This window comes from Fukomys damarensis, unplaced genomic scaffold (assembly GCF_012274545.1).
Source record: "Fukomys damarensis isolate Sample0158 unplaced genomic scaffold, DMR_v1.0_HiC HiC_scaffold_30, whole genome shotgun sequence".
NCBI lineage: Eukaryota > Metazoa > Chordata > Mammalia > Rodentia > Bathyergidae > Fukomys > Fukomys damarensis.
This window is the reverse complement of record NW_022900942.1, coordinates 26,375,402-26,391,232: the sequence shown is the minus strand read 5'-3', so window position 1 is coordinate 26,391,232 and position 15,831 is coordinate 26,375,402. Positions and strand designations below refer to the sequence as shown.

The window sequence follows — 15,831 nt, the reverse complement described above, 5'->3', positions numbered from 1 at the left end:
GGACTACCTGAAGATCTTATAAATTTTTATGTCAGTCGAACACTTCTTAGAAATAACATTATTCCAGCTACGGCCATCCCAGTGCTGATGTTCTGGACGACATACAAGTGATCATCTACCACACTGGGAGCCACCTTGTCCCGCCTGGGCGGGGGGTGGGGAGCAGATGGTGACGTGAAGCCCCCAGGTTGCCCTACCATGTTGGTGGCTTCTAGCGAGTGTGCATCCCAGTTGTTTACTCTCTTGATGGCCTGGGTGCCTGGAATCTACGTTTAGATGACACTGCTCAACATGGCAAGACATCATACCAAATAATGTTAACCCAGGAAAATAGCAAAATTTAAAACTGGAAGTACTACTGAGTGTATATTGCTTTTATACCACAGTAAAGTTGAAAAATTGTTAAAATGAGCCATGATAAGGTGGGGATCATCTGTACTATCTGTGAGACCAGTAGGAGAAGACAACTGGAAGCTTGCTTCTGGTTTTTCGACTTCACTTGTGTACCATTTTCTTTGCTGATTTTACTTTCTATCTTTTTGTTGTAATAAACCATAACCATGAGTACACCAACTTCTCTGTGTTCTGTGCATACTCCTGGCAAATAATAGAATCTAAGATATCTTGAGGGCCGCAAACACAAGTGTAACTGTGTCTGTTTTTCCCTGTTATTCTCAAAGATGGCCCACATGTATAGACTAGTATTTCAACTGGAAGCCAATCAAAGAAGTATCTGTTCCAAATAATTATGAAGGGGGCCGGGGATTTAGTTCAGTGGTGCTGCTGCCTGCCTCACAACCAGAAAGGTTCTGAGTTCAATCCCCGGTACCAAAAACAAACAAACAAACAAAATACTTTTGAAGAAAAAACTGGTTGTTTGGCATATGGAGGTATGAAGGACAGTCTCCAATATACCTTTTTGAAGGGTAATTCTGATCTTATACAGCATTTTATCTTATATACTGACTTTAGAATATAATCTCCATGGAAGATATAATTCTATTCTTCAGATGTAACAGCTCTATTACTAAATGTGACCTTTAAGTATGAGTCTGTAAGCATGATTACAAATGTAAAAAAATTACAGATATTTTTGTTAATAATGGCAGAAATATAACAGGCTTATTAATAAAGGAATATGAATTTCAATGTACCTGAAAATATTGAGTTATTTTTCCTAGGAGTACTGAAAAGCTCTATTAATGGCAAATCATTCATTCATATTATGAATTATATTCAAGTCTGAGACTTTTTGTAAGGCAGATAAAATTAGACTGGACTGGCAAAATGTGCATCACTGTTGCTGAAGCTGACTGATGGGTATCCAGAGGTTCACTGACTATTCCTTCTGCTTCTTGTTTGAAAATAGCCATAAAAAGTCTTTTAAAATCCTTAAGGCTCTCCATAATCTGTTTGCGGTTTATTTTTCTGATGCACTACGCTCTTTCATCTATCATAGCTCTCTCCAGTTCCTGAAAATATCGTTCACCTTTAAGCCTCTGACTTTGTAATGCTCTTTCTAGACATACTCTCTTCCTCATATCTGTGGTCTGGAGTAAAGCTCAGCTGAAATGCTACCTTTTCTTTACAGTTTTCTTTCTTGTATACTTTTCTGCCAAAGGCAATCTCTACCCCATTACCTTACTATTTTGTATCTGCACACAGGGATTAGCATAAGGTCCTGGTTCATGTCTCTGATTTCCTACCAAGTGCTTACTTTCAATAATCATATTTCACTTTGAATGAATACATAGAAAGCTTTCTCATTTATTTTCTTGAAGTAAAATTTAGTTTTAAAAGGGTTTCACTGGAAGGAAAAGGGAGGCTCAAATCTTACAGCTAATTAGAAATAATACATCACACTGAATACTGAGTTTTAAAATATTATATTTGACTTACATGAACAAAGAAGTCTTTAAAACTAACTACAAATATCTTAAATGCTTTTTGAATCAACTCATGTATTAAAATTTCTTTCAATGGCACAAGTGCTCGAGAAAATGCATGGGAATCCAGGCTTTTTTACTAAAACACCAATTAAGGATTACATTTTAATATACAGTACCTAAAACAGCAAGACTAAAATCTCTCAGACAGAAAAACTTTCTTATATATCTGCATTTAAGAATACTGTCTCCCAGAAGCATGAATTTGTTTAGATAGAAATGTCTTTTGTAATACACAGAGATTGAATCTCTTACTGGGCCCTATGGGGTGGAGCTGTGGTAGAAAGGGACATAGTTTAGAGAATAGGTAAAATGAAAAGAGGAGGCAGAACTGAACCTTAAAGAAAATCACTTTTTAAAGGGTAACCAAAGAGAGAGCAATAAGTAAAGAACATTAACAGAAACAGAGGCCAGAGAATAAGAGTGAGTGGTATACTACAAGTCTTGAAAGAAATGAGGTAGGATTATAATCAATTGAGACAGTAGTATTCTATAGTATTAGCTTATCACATTTTGGCTTGTTTTCTGTTCTCCAGGCACTGGAGAAATGTTAATTATCTATAGAAGTGAATCATTCCTATTAGAAACTTAAGTCTCAGGATATAGGATAGGAATGAAAAAGAGGTCATCAAAATGGTTTCAAGTCATCAAAAAGAATCTCCTTCATCATGTCTGCTTATATTACTATCCAACAAGACTTATTTCTCTATTGTTTCTCAGAAGTGTTTTATATTATTTCAGATTCTTCCCATATTTTCTAAATATAAGTATATACCTGGCACAGTCAAGTAACTATTAGCAAACCTACATTTTTTTACAAGATGCTAAAGCATTTTTCTTTTCCAGCTTAAAACAATTAAAAATGTTGGTATTTGCAGTTTCTAAATATAAGCTCCTGTACTTACATTGCCCTATTTATAAAATGAACCTAGAAAATGATTCTTACCATGAAGGAATCTTACTATAATAGAGTGCATGCACACCTTTCTTTAGGATAAAGATATCACATAACACCAATAAATCACTTTTACATACTTACTTCATTTCATTTACTTGTCTCAAAATCTCATGCTGAGTTTTCACAACTGTGTCTAGTTCCTGCTGAGTGATCTGGAGGAAAGAAAGATAACAAGCCAGGTTAATAATCTGTACTCTATGAGAGCACAGTAGCATTTTTCTCCCCTCCATCACAAGCTAAATAGGGAATATCTACATATTTTGAAAGCTCACCTGCCCATGCTGCCCTGGGATCCCTGTTCCTCTTTTAGAGATCTCTTCAGTCAAGGAAGAGACATATCTTCTCTGTTCATCAAGAATCATATCTAACTGTCTGTTCAGCTGCTTGATTTCAAGATGAATACGATTCTGTCCTTCAAAAATTTGTCTTAGCTCACGATCTCCTAAACTCTCAAATATTTCATCAGCTGAAAAGTAATTACAAATTAAAATTATTAGAATCATCCACACCTATGTGGTTTTTGAAATACCATAACTTACCAAAGTACCAACATATACCAAAATTAAAACTTTATTAACATGGTGGTACAAGTTCCCAAATAGTAAATGAGCAGGTAATTAATTCAATCATGATTAAATCACTACTGGTTTTACCATCTTTAATGGATACTTATAACTCTGAATCATACTGTTGATCATTGCAAAAACTCCATGCCAGTGTTCAAATGCTAATGACAGGACATATTAAGTACAGCCTTATCATTTATGCTGATGGAGAACAACCCAAATAATAAAAACCAGCAGATACTATGACGTCATATTACTCACAACAGTTTTGATAGTTTTCAAATATTATCTCTGTTAGTAAGATAAATGTGTCACTAAAAGGAGACATAAACTTGTGTGATTTCAGGGCCAGGGATTTGGCTCAGTGGTTCCGCCTCCTGCCTCACAAGTGCAAGATTCTGTGTTTGATCCCTGGTACTAAAAAAAAAAAAAAAAACAGTGCCAGGGAAGACCTGAACTTCCTTTGGACGGGGGATTTAGCTCTTTGGGCCAGGGATTTAGCTCAGCGGTTCTGCCACCTGCCTCACAAGCACAAGGTTCTGAGTTCCACCCCCAGTACAAAAACAAAAAACACTAAGTGCCAGTGGACCTGAACTTCCTTTGGACTGGGGATTTAGCTCTTTGGGCCAGGGATTTAGCTCAGCGGTTCTGCCACCTGCCTCACAAGCACAAGGTTCTGAGTTCCACCCCCAGTACAAAAACAAAAAACACTTGTGTGATTTCACTCAGCAAATACTAACCCTTAACTACTAAGGCAACACTGTTTCAGCTTTTTTCAAGTTTAGAGAACACAGAAAACAGCTGGGAGTTAGCTTAGCACCATACCTGTTTCACAAGCACAAGGTTCTGAGTTTGATCTCCAGTACCACCTCCCCATCCCCCACACTCAAAGAGAACATAGAAAACAAAATCCATGACCTTCACTATTTATCCATATAACCTCAATACTCTTTACTCACACATCACTAAGTAAGCCACACTCTCCACTTAGGGCTTCAGATCTTTAAGAGAGTAAAGATTTATTAGTTGTTTCCAGAAACTACTTGAAATGTGCCAGTTCAGAGAAAAAAAGAGATGAGACAGAACACAAAGACACCAGCATCCAAGCCAACTTCACTACCACTCACCAGGCTGCCCTTGGAGGTCAGGATGGTCCTTCTGGAATTCCTCCTTTTTTTTGTCCAATTCTTGTTGATAGTGCTCAAATTCCTCCTGATACTTTTCTTTTTCTTTTTCTGAAATTTCTTTATCTGGTGTAGGCTTTTTTGAAGTTTAAGAATAATACGTCATAAAAAAGAGAATCAGTGATATAGCTCAATATATCTATTTTTTCTCATGTTCTTTAGTACTAGCTGAAAGGTTAATATAAAGTTATTTCTTACTGATCTGGGTGACAGGAAAATACATCATAGCCAATTTACTCTTGCTACTAAGGATAACAACAGAAAATAATAACTATCGTCATTTATGAAGTATTTGCTCTAAGTACATTGTCTCATTTAGTTCTCTCAGCATCATGAGGTGTCTAGGACAAACTGATCTCATAAGTGAAGAAAGGGCACACTTAAGGTTCAGTAATTTATACAAGATCATACAATAGTAACAAGTAAAAATAAGATCCAATCCTAGATAAGTCTTCCTAAGTTTTCACTCAGAAGGCAACACCAATGAAAATAAACTTTTTTGCGGGGGGGAAAGTGCATACTTACTGGCTCTTTTCCAGGCTCAGTCAGTTGGAAAGTTAGAAAAGAAAGAACATCATGGTCATCTACAAATTAAAAAAGAAGTCTGAAAAGGTTCTATAACAGATTATTTTTATAGCTATAAGTTCATGGATATTTACTGTTTTAAAGCTATAATAAAAATTCATTTATTAAATGAGCAGTGGTACTTAGAGAGCAGTGAACTTAGAGATAAAAACTGATCTGAAAGATTTACATTTCAATTTATATTTACTTTCTTAAATCCTAACATGACATTTACCAGTGTTCAACATGTAACAGATGTAGGGCCGCAGATTTAGCTCAGCGGTTCAGTGGCCTGCCTTGCAAGCACAAGGACCCGAGTTCAATCCCCAGTACCAAAAACAAAACAAAACAAAACAAAAAAACCATGTAAGAGATGTTTAATCAATGTTTGATAAAGAAGAAAAAACAAAAGGAAAGGTCAAAATGAGTCCAAATGCCCAATCCTGGCATCAAGATCCTCCCATATGTCCCCCAAGTCTCACTCATGGATAATGTCCCATCAAATAAGACAAAATCCTGTTCATATATTTCCTGTACCTAATCTTACTCTGAAACTTTCTCATGGTACATCACTACTTTTTGCCTTTCCTACATGTTTTTCTCATCAAGAAGACATGAATAATTTTATTTTACCTAACAAACACAAAAATATCAAATTAATTCAACCTCTTTAAGCAGATCAATCCTCGTAACACTGAACTAAAATACCAGTCCTGGCTATTTTAGGGCAATGAGTAAATTAATTTGAAGTGTGCAGCAATCTTTCACTTTCTGTCACTCTTACAGAGATCGAGAGATATAAACAGACCTACCAGAAAACTGTAATACTATAGGGCAGACTGGGTAACTTCAGAAATCAAGTGGTATAAAACAGCACAAATCAGAAATTTAGACCAAAACCTTCCTGGAGATGACCATTACTGGTCATGTAACACTGAAAAACTCTTTTCATCTAAGATTTGGCAAACTCATCTAAAAATAGGGAAATATGATCTCTCTTCCCTCATTTCCTGCGATGTAGAGAACATATATTTGAAAGTATTTAAAATTATAATGTACCATATAAACACAAAATCGTATTAATGTGGAATAATTTCATTTATCACTACATGTGGAAAAAACAGTAACTGTATTTATTTAAAATTCGATCCTCAAATAACATTTCCTCAGGTTGCAAAATTCATTTACATGTGATGTGACAACTCTTAAGGTCCTAAAACACTTGACAATGAACCTTTTAGTCTGAACTTTAAATATGTTTCTCCTACAAAACAGCATCCAAACTGAGGCTGTAGTTTACATATGTGTTTGTAGCCCCAGCCAACTGTATACATACAGAACAGTGTAAGCAGAGAATTAGCAGTCCCAACAGAAAGAGACTGGCACAGCAGACTATGGAACCTTTGTTCCAAATAAGTCTTTAACGGTTAAATACGAACAAGTCTACTTATTCCCAGAATATACTACTACCAATAAAACTTGATTCACAAATTTCAGTATGAAAGCATAGCATAATTTACCTGCAAGACCTCCCGTTGCAGCGGATATTCCAAAGTGGCCTTGTGTGGGGATAATCATATTTTCTACTTTGGCACAAAATTCATAATCATTTTTATCTGGTGTAAAGCCGTTATTGATCATTACCTAAAGAGACATACTACAGTTATAGCTTTTTACAATGGACATTGTAAAATGAATTTCAATTACTCAGTTTTATTACTAATAACATTCAATCTTGCTTCTTTCACCATAGACCAGGTGATTTTAAACAAATCTCATTTACTTGGTATTGTTACCCAATAAAATATTCCACTTGAAATTTTTTTGCCTACTATGTGTCAAAGACTGAGAAAGAGAAAAATTCTATAATATTCCATGAAATCTTTCCAAAATGAAATATGACTCATCCTTTCTTGAAGAAATTTAAGGAACAATGATTACCCTCTCTGAACAGTTCATATGGAAGAGACATTAGACCTGTTCTGAAACCCTAGTGAAAGAGATAAAACTATTAGGTTAAATTTACAATGTCAGCTACAGCTGCTTGAGAATTAAATAGATTGCCTTTAACAAATCCCCTTCATTAAATTCATGGAGTTACTGGATTGTTGTAGGTCAGCAGAGACAGCAACAGTGATGGAAATTATACCAACATAAAAGACAGAATATGAAAATACTAAAAAGACACTAAAGTTTAACTAAAGTTAACTGAAATGTTATAGAACTCTGTCCAAATCTTCAGTAAAAAATAAAATACCCATCAATATGAAGGTTAATTTTTATATAATACAGGATGGAAACTAATTTCTAAAGATTACCTGTCATTTAGTTAACTAATATTAATATTTATTTCCTCTGCTTAGAAATGTTCCCATTTCAGTTTACATCATTACAACTGATCCTCTACAGAGTCAAATCAGAAAAAAAACAAAAAACAAAAAACAGTAGAATACTTGTCTTTAAGGGTTAAAAGATGCTTAGTAAATCACATTCTAATTTCAACACTAACAACTTTCAACTGTTCAATAATTTTTTCTTTCACTCTTAACTAAGTGAAAATTTATCAAGAATTTTTACTAACTTTAATTTTTTAAAAAAGGGTATAACATTATATTGGGAGAAATGTTAGTCTGTAATTGCAAAACTGATGTCCACTGATTTATTCCAGGAACACTTCTTTATGAGATCACTGATGACTTTCCTTATTCACCTGTAGTTTTCCCCCACTGTTAAGTATGTGTGTCCTTCCTCCACCTGCTCTACAGTCATTCATAAATAATAGGCAACAATGAATTTCAAGGACAAATAAATCTGAAGAATGTGAGCCTACTAAAGGTTTATTTATCCTTTCTTTAAATAGGATCCTTCATAAAGGAATCTTTAATATGCTAATACATACAATACCCATCTCATCTGATTATGGACGCCTTTTCTTTAGAGTGCATTTTGCAGGCTATTATTTGGAGAAATGCTGGTGGGTGTCTCACTGTGCTGTGTAGGTAGCTGCCCTGTGACCTGTGAATTGTGTATCTCTGCTCACTATGGCTGGTTTCTGAGCTTTCCCTGACTTACTACCTTAATGAAACTATACAGAATAAATAATAATTACAGGGAAACTCACACCCAAGTCAATCAGAATGGACACCTCATCTATTATGAGATTTCTAAAATTAACTTGGAATTCAACATTGAGCCCATGTGAAGTTTCCCAAAGAACTACCTTTCCCAGAGTTCCATAGATAGTAGTGTAAGGCTAACTCCTAACTTAGGAGAAAAAATTCACAAAGACATTTCCTACTTTTAAGCATTGTTCCAAATATTGACATCTTAAAAGCAAAGTTTATAATGCATTAGCGATCTTAGTTATTTCACCAGCCACCTGTATGTTACCCTAAATTCAATTTATCTACAACTGAGCTCATGAGCAGTACTTATTTCTCATGTCCTCCAAACAAATAAATACAAATCAGTGTTACTATTCTGCTATGTACCTACTAGCTGTCCCACTGGGCAGAAATTCAGGAATTTTCTCTGATCTCATGACTATATTCATTCCCAACTACCACCAACTAAGAGCTAAATCCTCAAGTCTCCACCTGTTCATTGTTCCTCTATCATCCTTGTCATCACTTCTGCCTTCAAATCACAAGTGGGGTCTTGTGGCTATAAAGGAACTGGGACCAATCAGTCTAGTTGGTTGTTTAATATGACACTGTTCAAGTTACTTACAATCTCCTACATTCAGTTCCCCCACACTCAAAATGGAGAGGCTGACTTAATAGGGCTATCTGAAAACTGCACATAAAGTACAAAGCACAAAGTGTGGTACTTTAAGAGGCAAGGAGTCTAAGTAATTTTACCCTTTGCTCCTTTCATGAATACCTTTACAAAAACAATGGACCTAAGTCATCTTTCAAAATTACAAATCAGACAATTTCAGTTCCTATTTAAAACTCTAAATTTTCTGTTAAGTTCCTTATGGGATAAACTATAGGATACTCTGTGCAAAGCCTGTTACTGCCAACTTTTTCACCTATTTCCCCCAGATCCTCTGTATCTTCAAGCCCTAACATAGTACTTGCCTTTCTCAAATATCTCAACTTCTTTCAAGGCCTTCTGCCTGCTTTCTGTGCCTAGAAAACACATACACACTCCCTACTACCAAACTTCATGATCCTTGCTTTAAGGTACAGCTCAACTCTAAGAAGCTGTTCCTGACCTTTGCTCTCTGTGACCTGCAAAATTACAGGATTCCAACCCCACAATTTCTTTAATGGTACTTGTTTTGTAGTTTTTGTTATACAGCACAGTTCCACGTGTCTCCCCCTCTAGACTAGAAGCTTTCCAGGGAAAAAGACCTTTGCATTAGTTATGTATGTATTCAGAAGATGTGGATGTGTGTATAACATGTTCCATAAAGTGGGATGCTTAAACATTTGCTCACCTACCAAGGTTTTGGAATAGATGCCATAGAAGCCAGGCTTTCAAGCTATGTCTATCCTCATAGAGTAACTATGATAACTATGTGAATGACACCCACATACCAAGAATGCAAAAAGAAAAATCATGCTAGAATACTGTTTGTTTGATTACTGTTACTTACTGTCAGTGTTTTCTGATAATATGTAATCTTTGCCCGGACAGGATAGGGTTTATTACGAAAATCTCTCTGGCAACTTGCTAAAGCTTGACTGGCACCATCACTACAGTATGAGAGAATAAAAAGCAAACAAAAAACTTAAAAAGTGCAGTTCGGTGGCCTGACTTGTAAGCGCAAGGACCCGAGTTCAATCCCCAGTACAAAAAAAAAACAAAAAATCAAAAAAACTTAAAAAGCTTTTCAATATTTAAAAAATTCAACAAGATTAAAACAATATCAAGTTATGACAAAAACTTGAGGTACTTCAAGTTATTCATTCAGAGAACACAAAGGTGGTACACAAGGTTTTCCTGTCAGAACTCTAAATAACATTAGAAGTCCAATACTACCATGTGCTGAAGGGAAAGCTATACTATTGTACATGACCAGGGCAGTGGTACTCTAGCCCAGGGCAGAATCTGAATCTCTCCTGGAGCTTGAAAGAAATGCACACCTGAACCAGGCATGATGGCACACACTTATAATCCCAATGTTCTGAGAGGCTCAGGCAGGAGGATCACAAGTTCAAGTCCATCCTGGGCAAATAAGCAGCTTAAATGAGTCCCTGTCTCAAAATAAAAAAATAAAAGAAGAGCTGGAAATGTAGCTCAGTGTGAAGGTCCTAGGTTTAATCTGGTATTGCGGGGGGAGCCCATATATTCTACCCCCAAATCAACTAAGGTAGAATCAAAAGGAGAGGGCCCACATACCTCCAATTCAAACAGCTCCACAGGAAGTTGTGATCAACTACCAGGGTTGAAAATCATCAAGGTAGAAAATAATAAAATGAAGTATGCATAATAATTTTTCATTTTCACGTATGAATAATAATTTTCACTGACTGGCTAAAAGTTAATTCCCCCAGAATAAATAAGTGAAAGTAAAAAATGTACATACTTAATTCATGTTTATTACAAATATAATGAACACTTATAAGTTTTCTAAGCCACCGAGAGCCCTCAAGTTTAAGGTGGCATATGTTGTGTGCTCATTAGTTTGCTAACTTCAGTTTTGAAAGATTTCTCTTAATAAAGATGAAAAAACATGACTAGCATCACTAAAAACCAGGGACAGGTTATAAATCTTCAAAATATATTAAGGTTAAATAAACACATTTCATGTTTGAAATCTGAGGTGACTCACAGAAAGAACTTTAAGATATAACCAAATAAAATAAGACTTTTTCACCACTTACAAAATAACATTTCAAGAAAAAGAATAATCTCATTTAATTTTTGTTTATTTCATCAAGTTTCCAAAGAGAAGCACACATGAGAAATAATAAAAAAGCCATACACTTACTTTTGATGATCATAAAGGATTTGTCCATTGTTGCCTACAATTACTATAGCAGGATTATTTTTCTAAAAAATAAAGAGAATATATTTGTTTTAGTCTGCAGTCAAAAATTCTAGATTATTCTTGATGTGTGGGGAGGTCTTTTGTACTCTAAATATTTAGGACTCACAATTTTAAAATAACATGGCCTTGGCATTCAAGGAATTATTACACTTGATCTTAGCCAAAAGGGAGAGGTGATCAAGCAATTATTAAAAAGTCACTAAATTGCTAACAGTGACCACTGAAAACCAGTATAGAAACAACCAGCCACAGAGAAGAACATCTTACAGCTGCTAAACTATGCTGCTAAACTACAAGTTAATGTTTCTAATATGAAAGAACATTTTTTGTTAATTACATTGGAACAGATCATCAGAAAATTTGGCCTGATCAAGAAGAGTGGTTACCATATGAAGAGTAAATACACGAACATGCACTTGAATGTTATCATGAAAGCAAGCTGTTAGTTTTTTAAATACTATTGGTTTTACTGCCCATATATATAGACTCATGTATCATAATTACCATACACAGAGACCTTGGGGAGTGAGTCATTGCAAAGTCCTCAGAATTAGGATTTTATTACAGTTTCAAAGTGAAAAATCTATGCTATGTCTGCATAGCTCTTAGCTGCTAAATGTCCTGCTGCAGAGACTAATCATAAAGTATCACATGAGGAGTTCTCCATTACTAAACTCATAAAAGCATCTAATATGAAGCTCTATTTCTTACAGCCTAAATTTGCTAGCAAAGTTAGTAACAGTTTTGACAATAAATATACCTTTCCATCATTGTCAAAAGAATCAAAAAATATTCCAACACCATTCCACATATCAGCTGATCCAAACACAGGTCCCTCCAAGCCTTGATTTTCTGTATACCAAACTGCCTGAAAATATATGACAGAGAACAGTTAGAGACTAGTGGTATGTGCATGTATATTCATTTTCTAAGTAGAAAAAATGATCATACCAAGCCATCAGCTCCAATTCGACCTCTTCCAGTCACTCGAAATGTCACCTCTACTTCCCAGTTTTCAAATGCTGCTTTTGCCTTTGTCCACACTGATCCTCTTTGACTTTTCAAAGATGGTGCTATTCGAATTTGATCTGAACTTGGAATAGCATCTACAACAGAAATCGGTAAAGAAAAGCTTGAAGTTATAATTAGGAAAAATTCCACACATTATCACCAAACTGCTACATATACCTATAAAATTTTAACTTAATAATCTATACAATATGTTAGAAAATAATTTCATGTTGACACTGTTAAACTTTGACATTTTTGGGATAATGCATCCTCTAAACAGTGGAGTATTTCTGCAAAAATTTTTTTAAATTCAAAAATAAATTTATAACCATACAGTAAAAATTCCAGAGGCAAGGAGGAAATTATGACTTAAATGGCAAACTATTTGATTCTCACAATATTGCTTACAAAGACCTAAAAAATTTGCATACTATTTAAAAACAAAAACTTTGCAGTGTATTTTATCATTTTACATGTCAGGTTTTCAAACATTTGTGAAAAGAACATACCACTAGGAATCAAGAGACTTGTTCCTAGTCTCAGATCAGCTGTGACTTTGAACAAATAATTCTCTTACTCTGTTGAGTTCATCATATGTTCACCTGTAAAATGAAGGGGTTGGGCTCGATCACTTCTACAAACACCCCAAAAGTTATATGCAAAGTACTGCGTATACATACATTTTTCTAGGGAGAGGGCCAAATGAATTTGAACAAGCAGTTTTTTAGCATTGGCAAACTGACAGCAAAAACACTTTATCTCCAAAATCTTGGTTTTAATCTCCAGGCTGCTTTTAACTCCCAGTTCTGCCACTTATTAGCTATTTGGTTTTAGGCAAGTTATCCCATTTCTCTAATAACTTCATAAGTATATAAGTGCTTATATGTGGGTACACCTTGGAGATACTGCTAGTTCACTTTCCAACCAGTGCAATAAAGCAAGTCACACTAATCTTTTGGTTTCCCAATGTATGTGAAAGTTACATTTACACTATACTGTAATCTACTAAATGTAAAAGAGCATCCTTTCTTTTCTAAAGAAACTGATGTGCATATCTTAATTTAAAAAATACTTTGTTGGGCTGGGCATTTAGCTCAGTGGCACCGTGCCTGCCTCACAAGCACAAGGTTCTGAGTTCAAGCCCTAGTACCAAAGAAAAGAGAGAAAATACTTTATTGCTAGCTGACAACTATCAAACTTACTGAAAATCAGTGCCAATGCATACATATATGGGACATAAGGTCACAAACCTTCACTTTGTTAAAAAAATAAAGGCATAATTTTAAAAAGGTATATTTATAAGTGTTTCAATGATTATTACATTAGACAATTATTAAAGCACCTATTAGGGCGGAAATTTGAATATTTCTAACATACACTCTCAGTTATTAACCATTCTGACATTTATGCTGAAAAATAAAAACAAGCAACTATAAAATCATTCTTCAGGTAAGAAAAACTGACAAAAAGAAAAGTTGAGATACTTCAATTTCACCATTATCACTTTCAGAAAACACTGCAGGGAAGGAATGGAAAGAACACTGGACAGAGAACCAAAAGACCTGGCACCTGGGTTCGAGTTCAACTGTTTTGATAGGAACTATGTAACTCTTCTTCCCAACAACCTTAACCTTTCTGAACATCAGTTTTTCCATCTATAAAACAGGTAACACTCACCTTGCCTACTAAAGATCAAATTGGAGAATAAACCTGAAAGAGCTTTGAGAGCTGTGAAGTTACAAATTATCATTTTTGTACCTTTATGGACCTAAGCAGGTGTGCTGTCAGTACAACAGGACATTAGATTAGGTTAATGAACAACATGGATTTTATCAAACTTTATCTAATGTTTCTAATTTATCTAAATTTGGCACTGAAAGCAAAGGGCTGTGTTTAAACTAGATCCTAAATATCTCTATTTTTGTTTGTTTTAAATGATACATTGTGGTGAATGAAAAGAGAAAGAAAAAAAAAAAGAACAGCAGCAATTAAGAGAACAATGAGACTGTAATGTAAGCAAGGGACATCCATAACAATGATTTTCAGAATCAGCAGACTGATAGTCAAGGCTAAAACACTAATTTCATTTGAAATTCAGTCTAGCCCTACAGCTCCCACTAAGGCACTTTTTCTTTTCTTTCAGCAAGACTTGGTTGTGGCTCTATGAACAGTCAAGATAAATTGATAGTTCATGAATATTCCTAATTTCCAGGTGTATGAATGTGAGAAAGAGAAGCAGACAATGGAGAGGTGCAAAAGTGAAAAAGTGTGAACAAATTCATCACTACTGAAAAATTTATCATCATTCCAAAGAGAAAAACAAACAGTAAGACCCCCAAATTTGTGCTTGATATCATTCATTTGTATCATCTTTGTGTATTAAGAACATTATCTTGACAGGAAATGCCTAGCAGGCTCATAACAAACGACTACTAACAACATAATTAACAGTCTGCTTCAAATATTTAATGATTTAAGTCATTAAATCAATTTAAATTTGTTCCTTATAATTACACATCAATTTGAGGGAAATGGCCCTTCATGAAAGTGTGTTCCTTCCTATCTAGGAATTACTTTCTAGAAATAAAACATTTTGTTGATCATTGGATGATCTAAAATGATTGCATATAAGCTTAATCATACACAAAGATGGAATTCAAATTGCAAGAACTTCTCACGTCTTTGAAAAGCCACTTGCTTTAAAGGGTTTACGTGATGGTCACTGAACGGAGTTTATAACATGCAAGCGCTGTGGCTGATTCCTTAGTCAGCAGTGACACATCAGCACTAAAAGGGCAGATACCTTTGCTTTCACAAACACAAATGCTCTAGCAAGATTATCTTTAAGAGTGCCAAACACAGAATGAATAAAACTTGAAGCAGAAATTATTTCAATTCGTTGGAAAACTGTTTCTTAAAAAAGGAAGATACTGTGTAATGCTGTTCTTAGCCTCAAATTCAGAAACAATACCAAAAACCATATCCCTCTACTAAATAAAAGCATGAGTGTGACTATAAAGTTACATAATGTGAAGATCAAAGACCAAGCCAAGTCTCTGAGAGAGGCTTTTTAAAAGGTGTGGTTCCGAGAGCCTAATTAGGAATGTCTTCTGATATACAAAGACTTAGTAATTACTCTAAGACCAATCATCTGTACCATCTCCGAGGCCTTCTGATAGCATCGGGTACAAACCTGAGCATTAATAATCACTAACACTGGAGAAAAGAAAGCGGGAGAAAGGAGGCTGATGGAATAGGTCGCAGGTTGGGATGGCTGGTAAACGTGTCCTCTAGAGACGTGGCGTCAGGGTGAAATGTGACACCTAGAAGCGAGCTGGGGTGCTGGGAAGTATAGGAAGTAACAAAATACCTCTAGAGCAAATGCAAAGTACAGACAAGATCAAGGAAGGAACGACAGGAGGGTGATGAGGCACAGATGGGGCAGAAACTCTCAGGAGCAGGAAGGGGAACTCGGGGGCCATAGGGACCGAGAGGAGGAGCTGCCCAGGGTCCCCTCCACAGTACGTATGGTGTGCAGCGGCTGGAATCCGGCCTCAGCACACCAGACAGAAGGCGAAAGACGGTAGAGGCGGGGGGGGGG

The 15,831-nt window shown here is 35.5% G+C and overlaps 1 protein-coding gene across 1 annotated transcript in view; it reads right to left on the bottom strand.

The window, feature by feature from the left end:
* The window catches only part of Lman1 (lectin, mannose binding 1), a 29,194-nt gene that overhangs the window by 11,499 nt on the left and 1,864 nt on the right, over nt 1–15,831 (bottom strand). The window contains exons 2-10 of the mRNA XM_010603379.3: nt 12,171–12,325; nt 11,980–12,087; nt 11,160–11,221; nt 9,822–9,921; nt 6,739–6,862; nt 5,180–5,238; nt 4,598–4,730; nt 3,177–3,370; nt 2,986–3,056 (exon numbers count right to left, since the gene is read on the bottom strand). Of these exons, the coding sequence (XP_010601681.1) occupies nt 2,986–3,056; nt 3,177–3,370; nt 4,598–4,730; nt 5,180–5,238; nt 6,739–6,862; nt 9,822–9,921; nt 11,160–11,221; nt 11,980–12,087; nt 12,171–12,325 (1,006 nt within the window). The remainder of the gene's footprint in view (nt 1–2,985; nt 3,057–3,176; nt 3,371–4,597; nt 4,731–5,179; nt 5,239–6,738; nt 6,863–9,821; nt 9,922–11,159; nt 11,222–11,979; nt 12,088–12,170; nt 12,326–15,831) is intronic.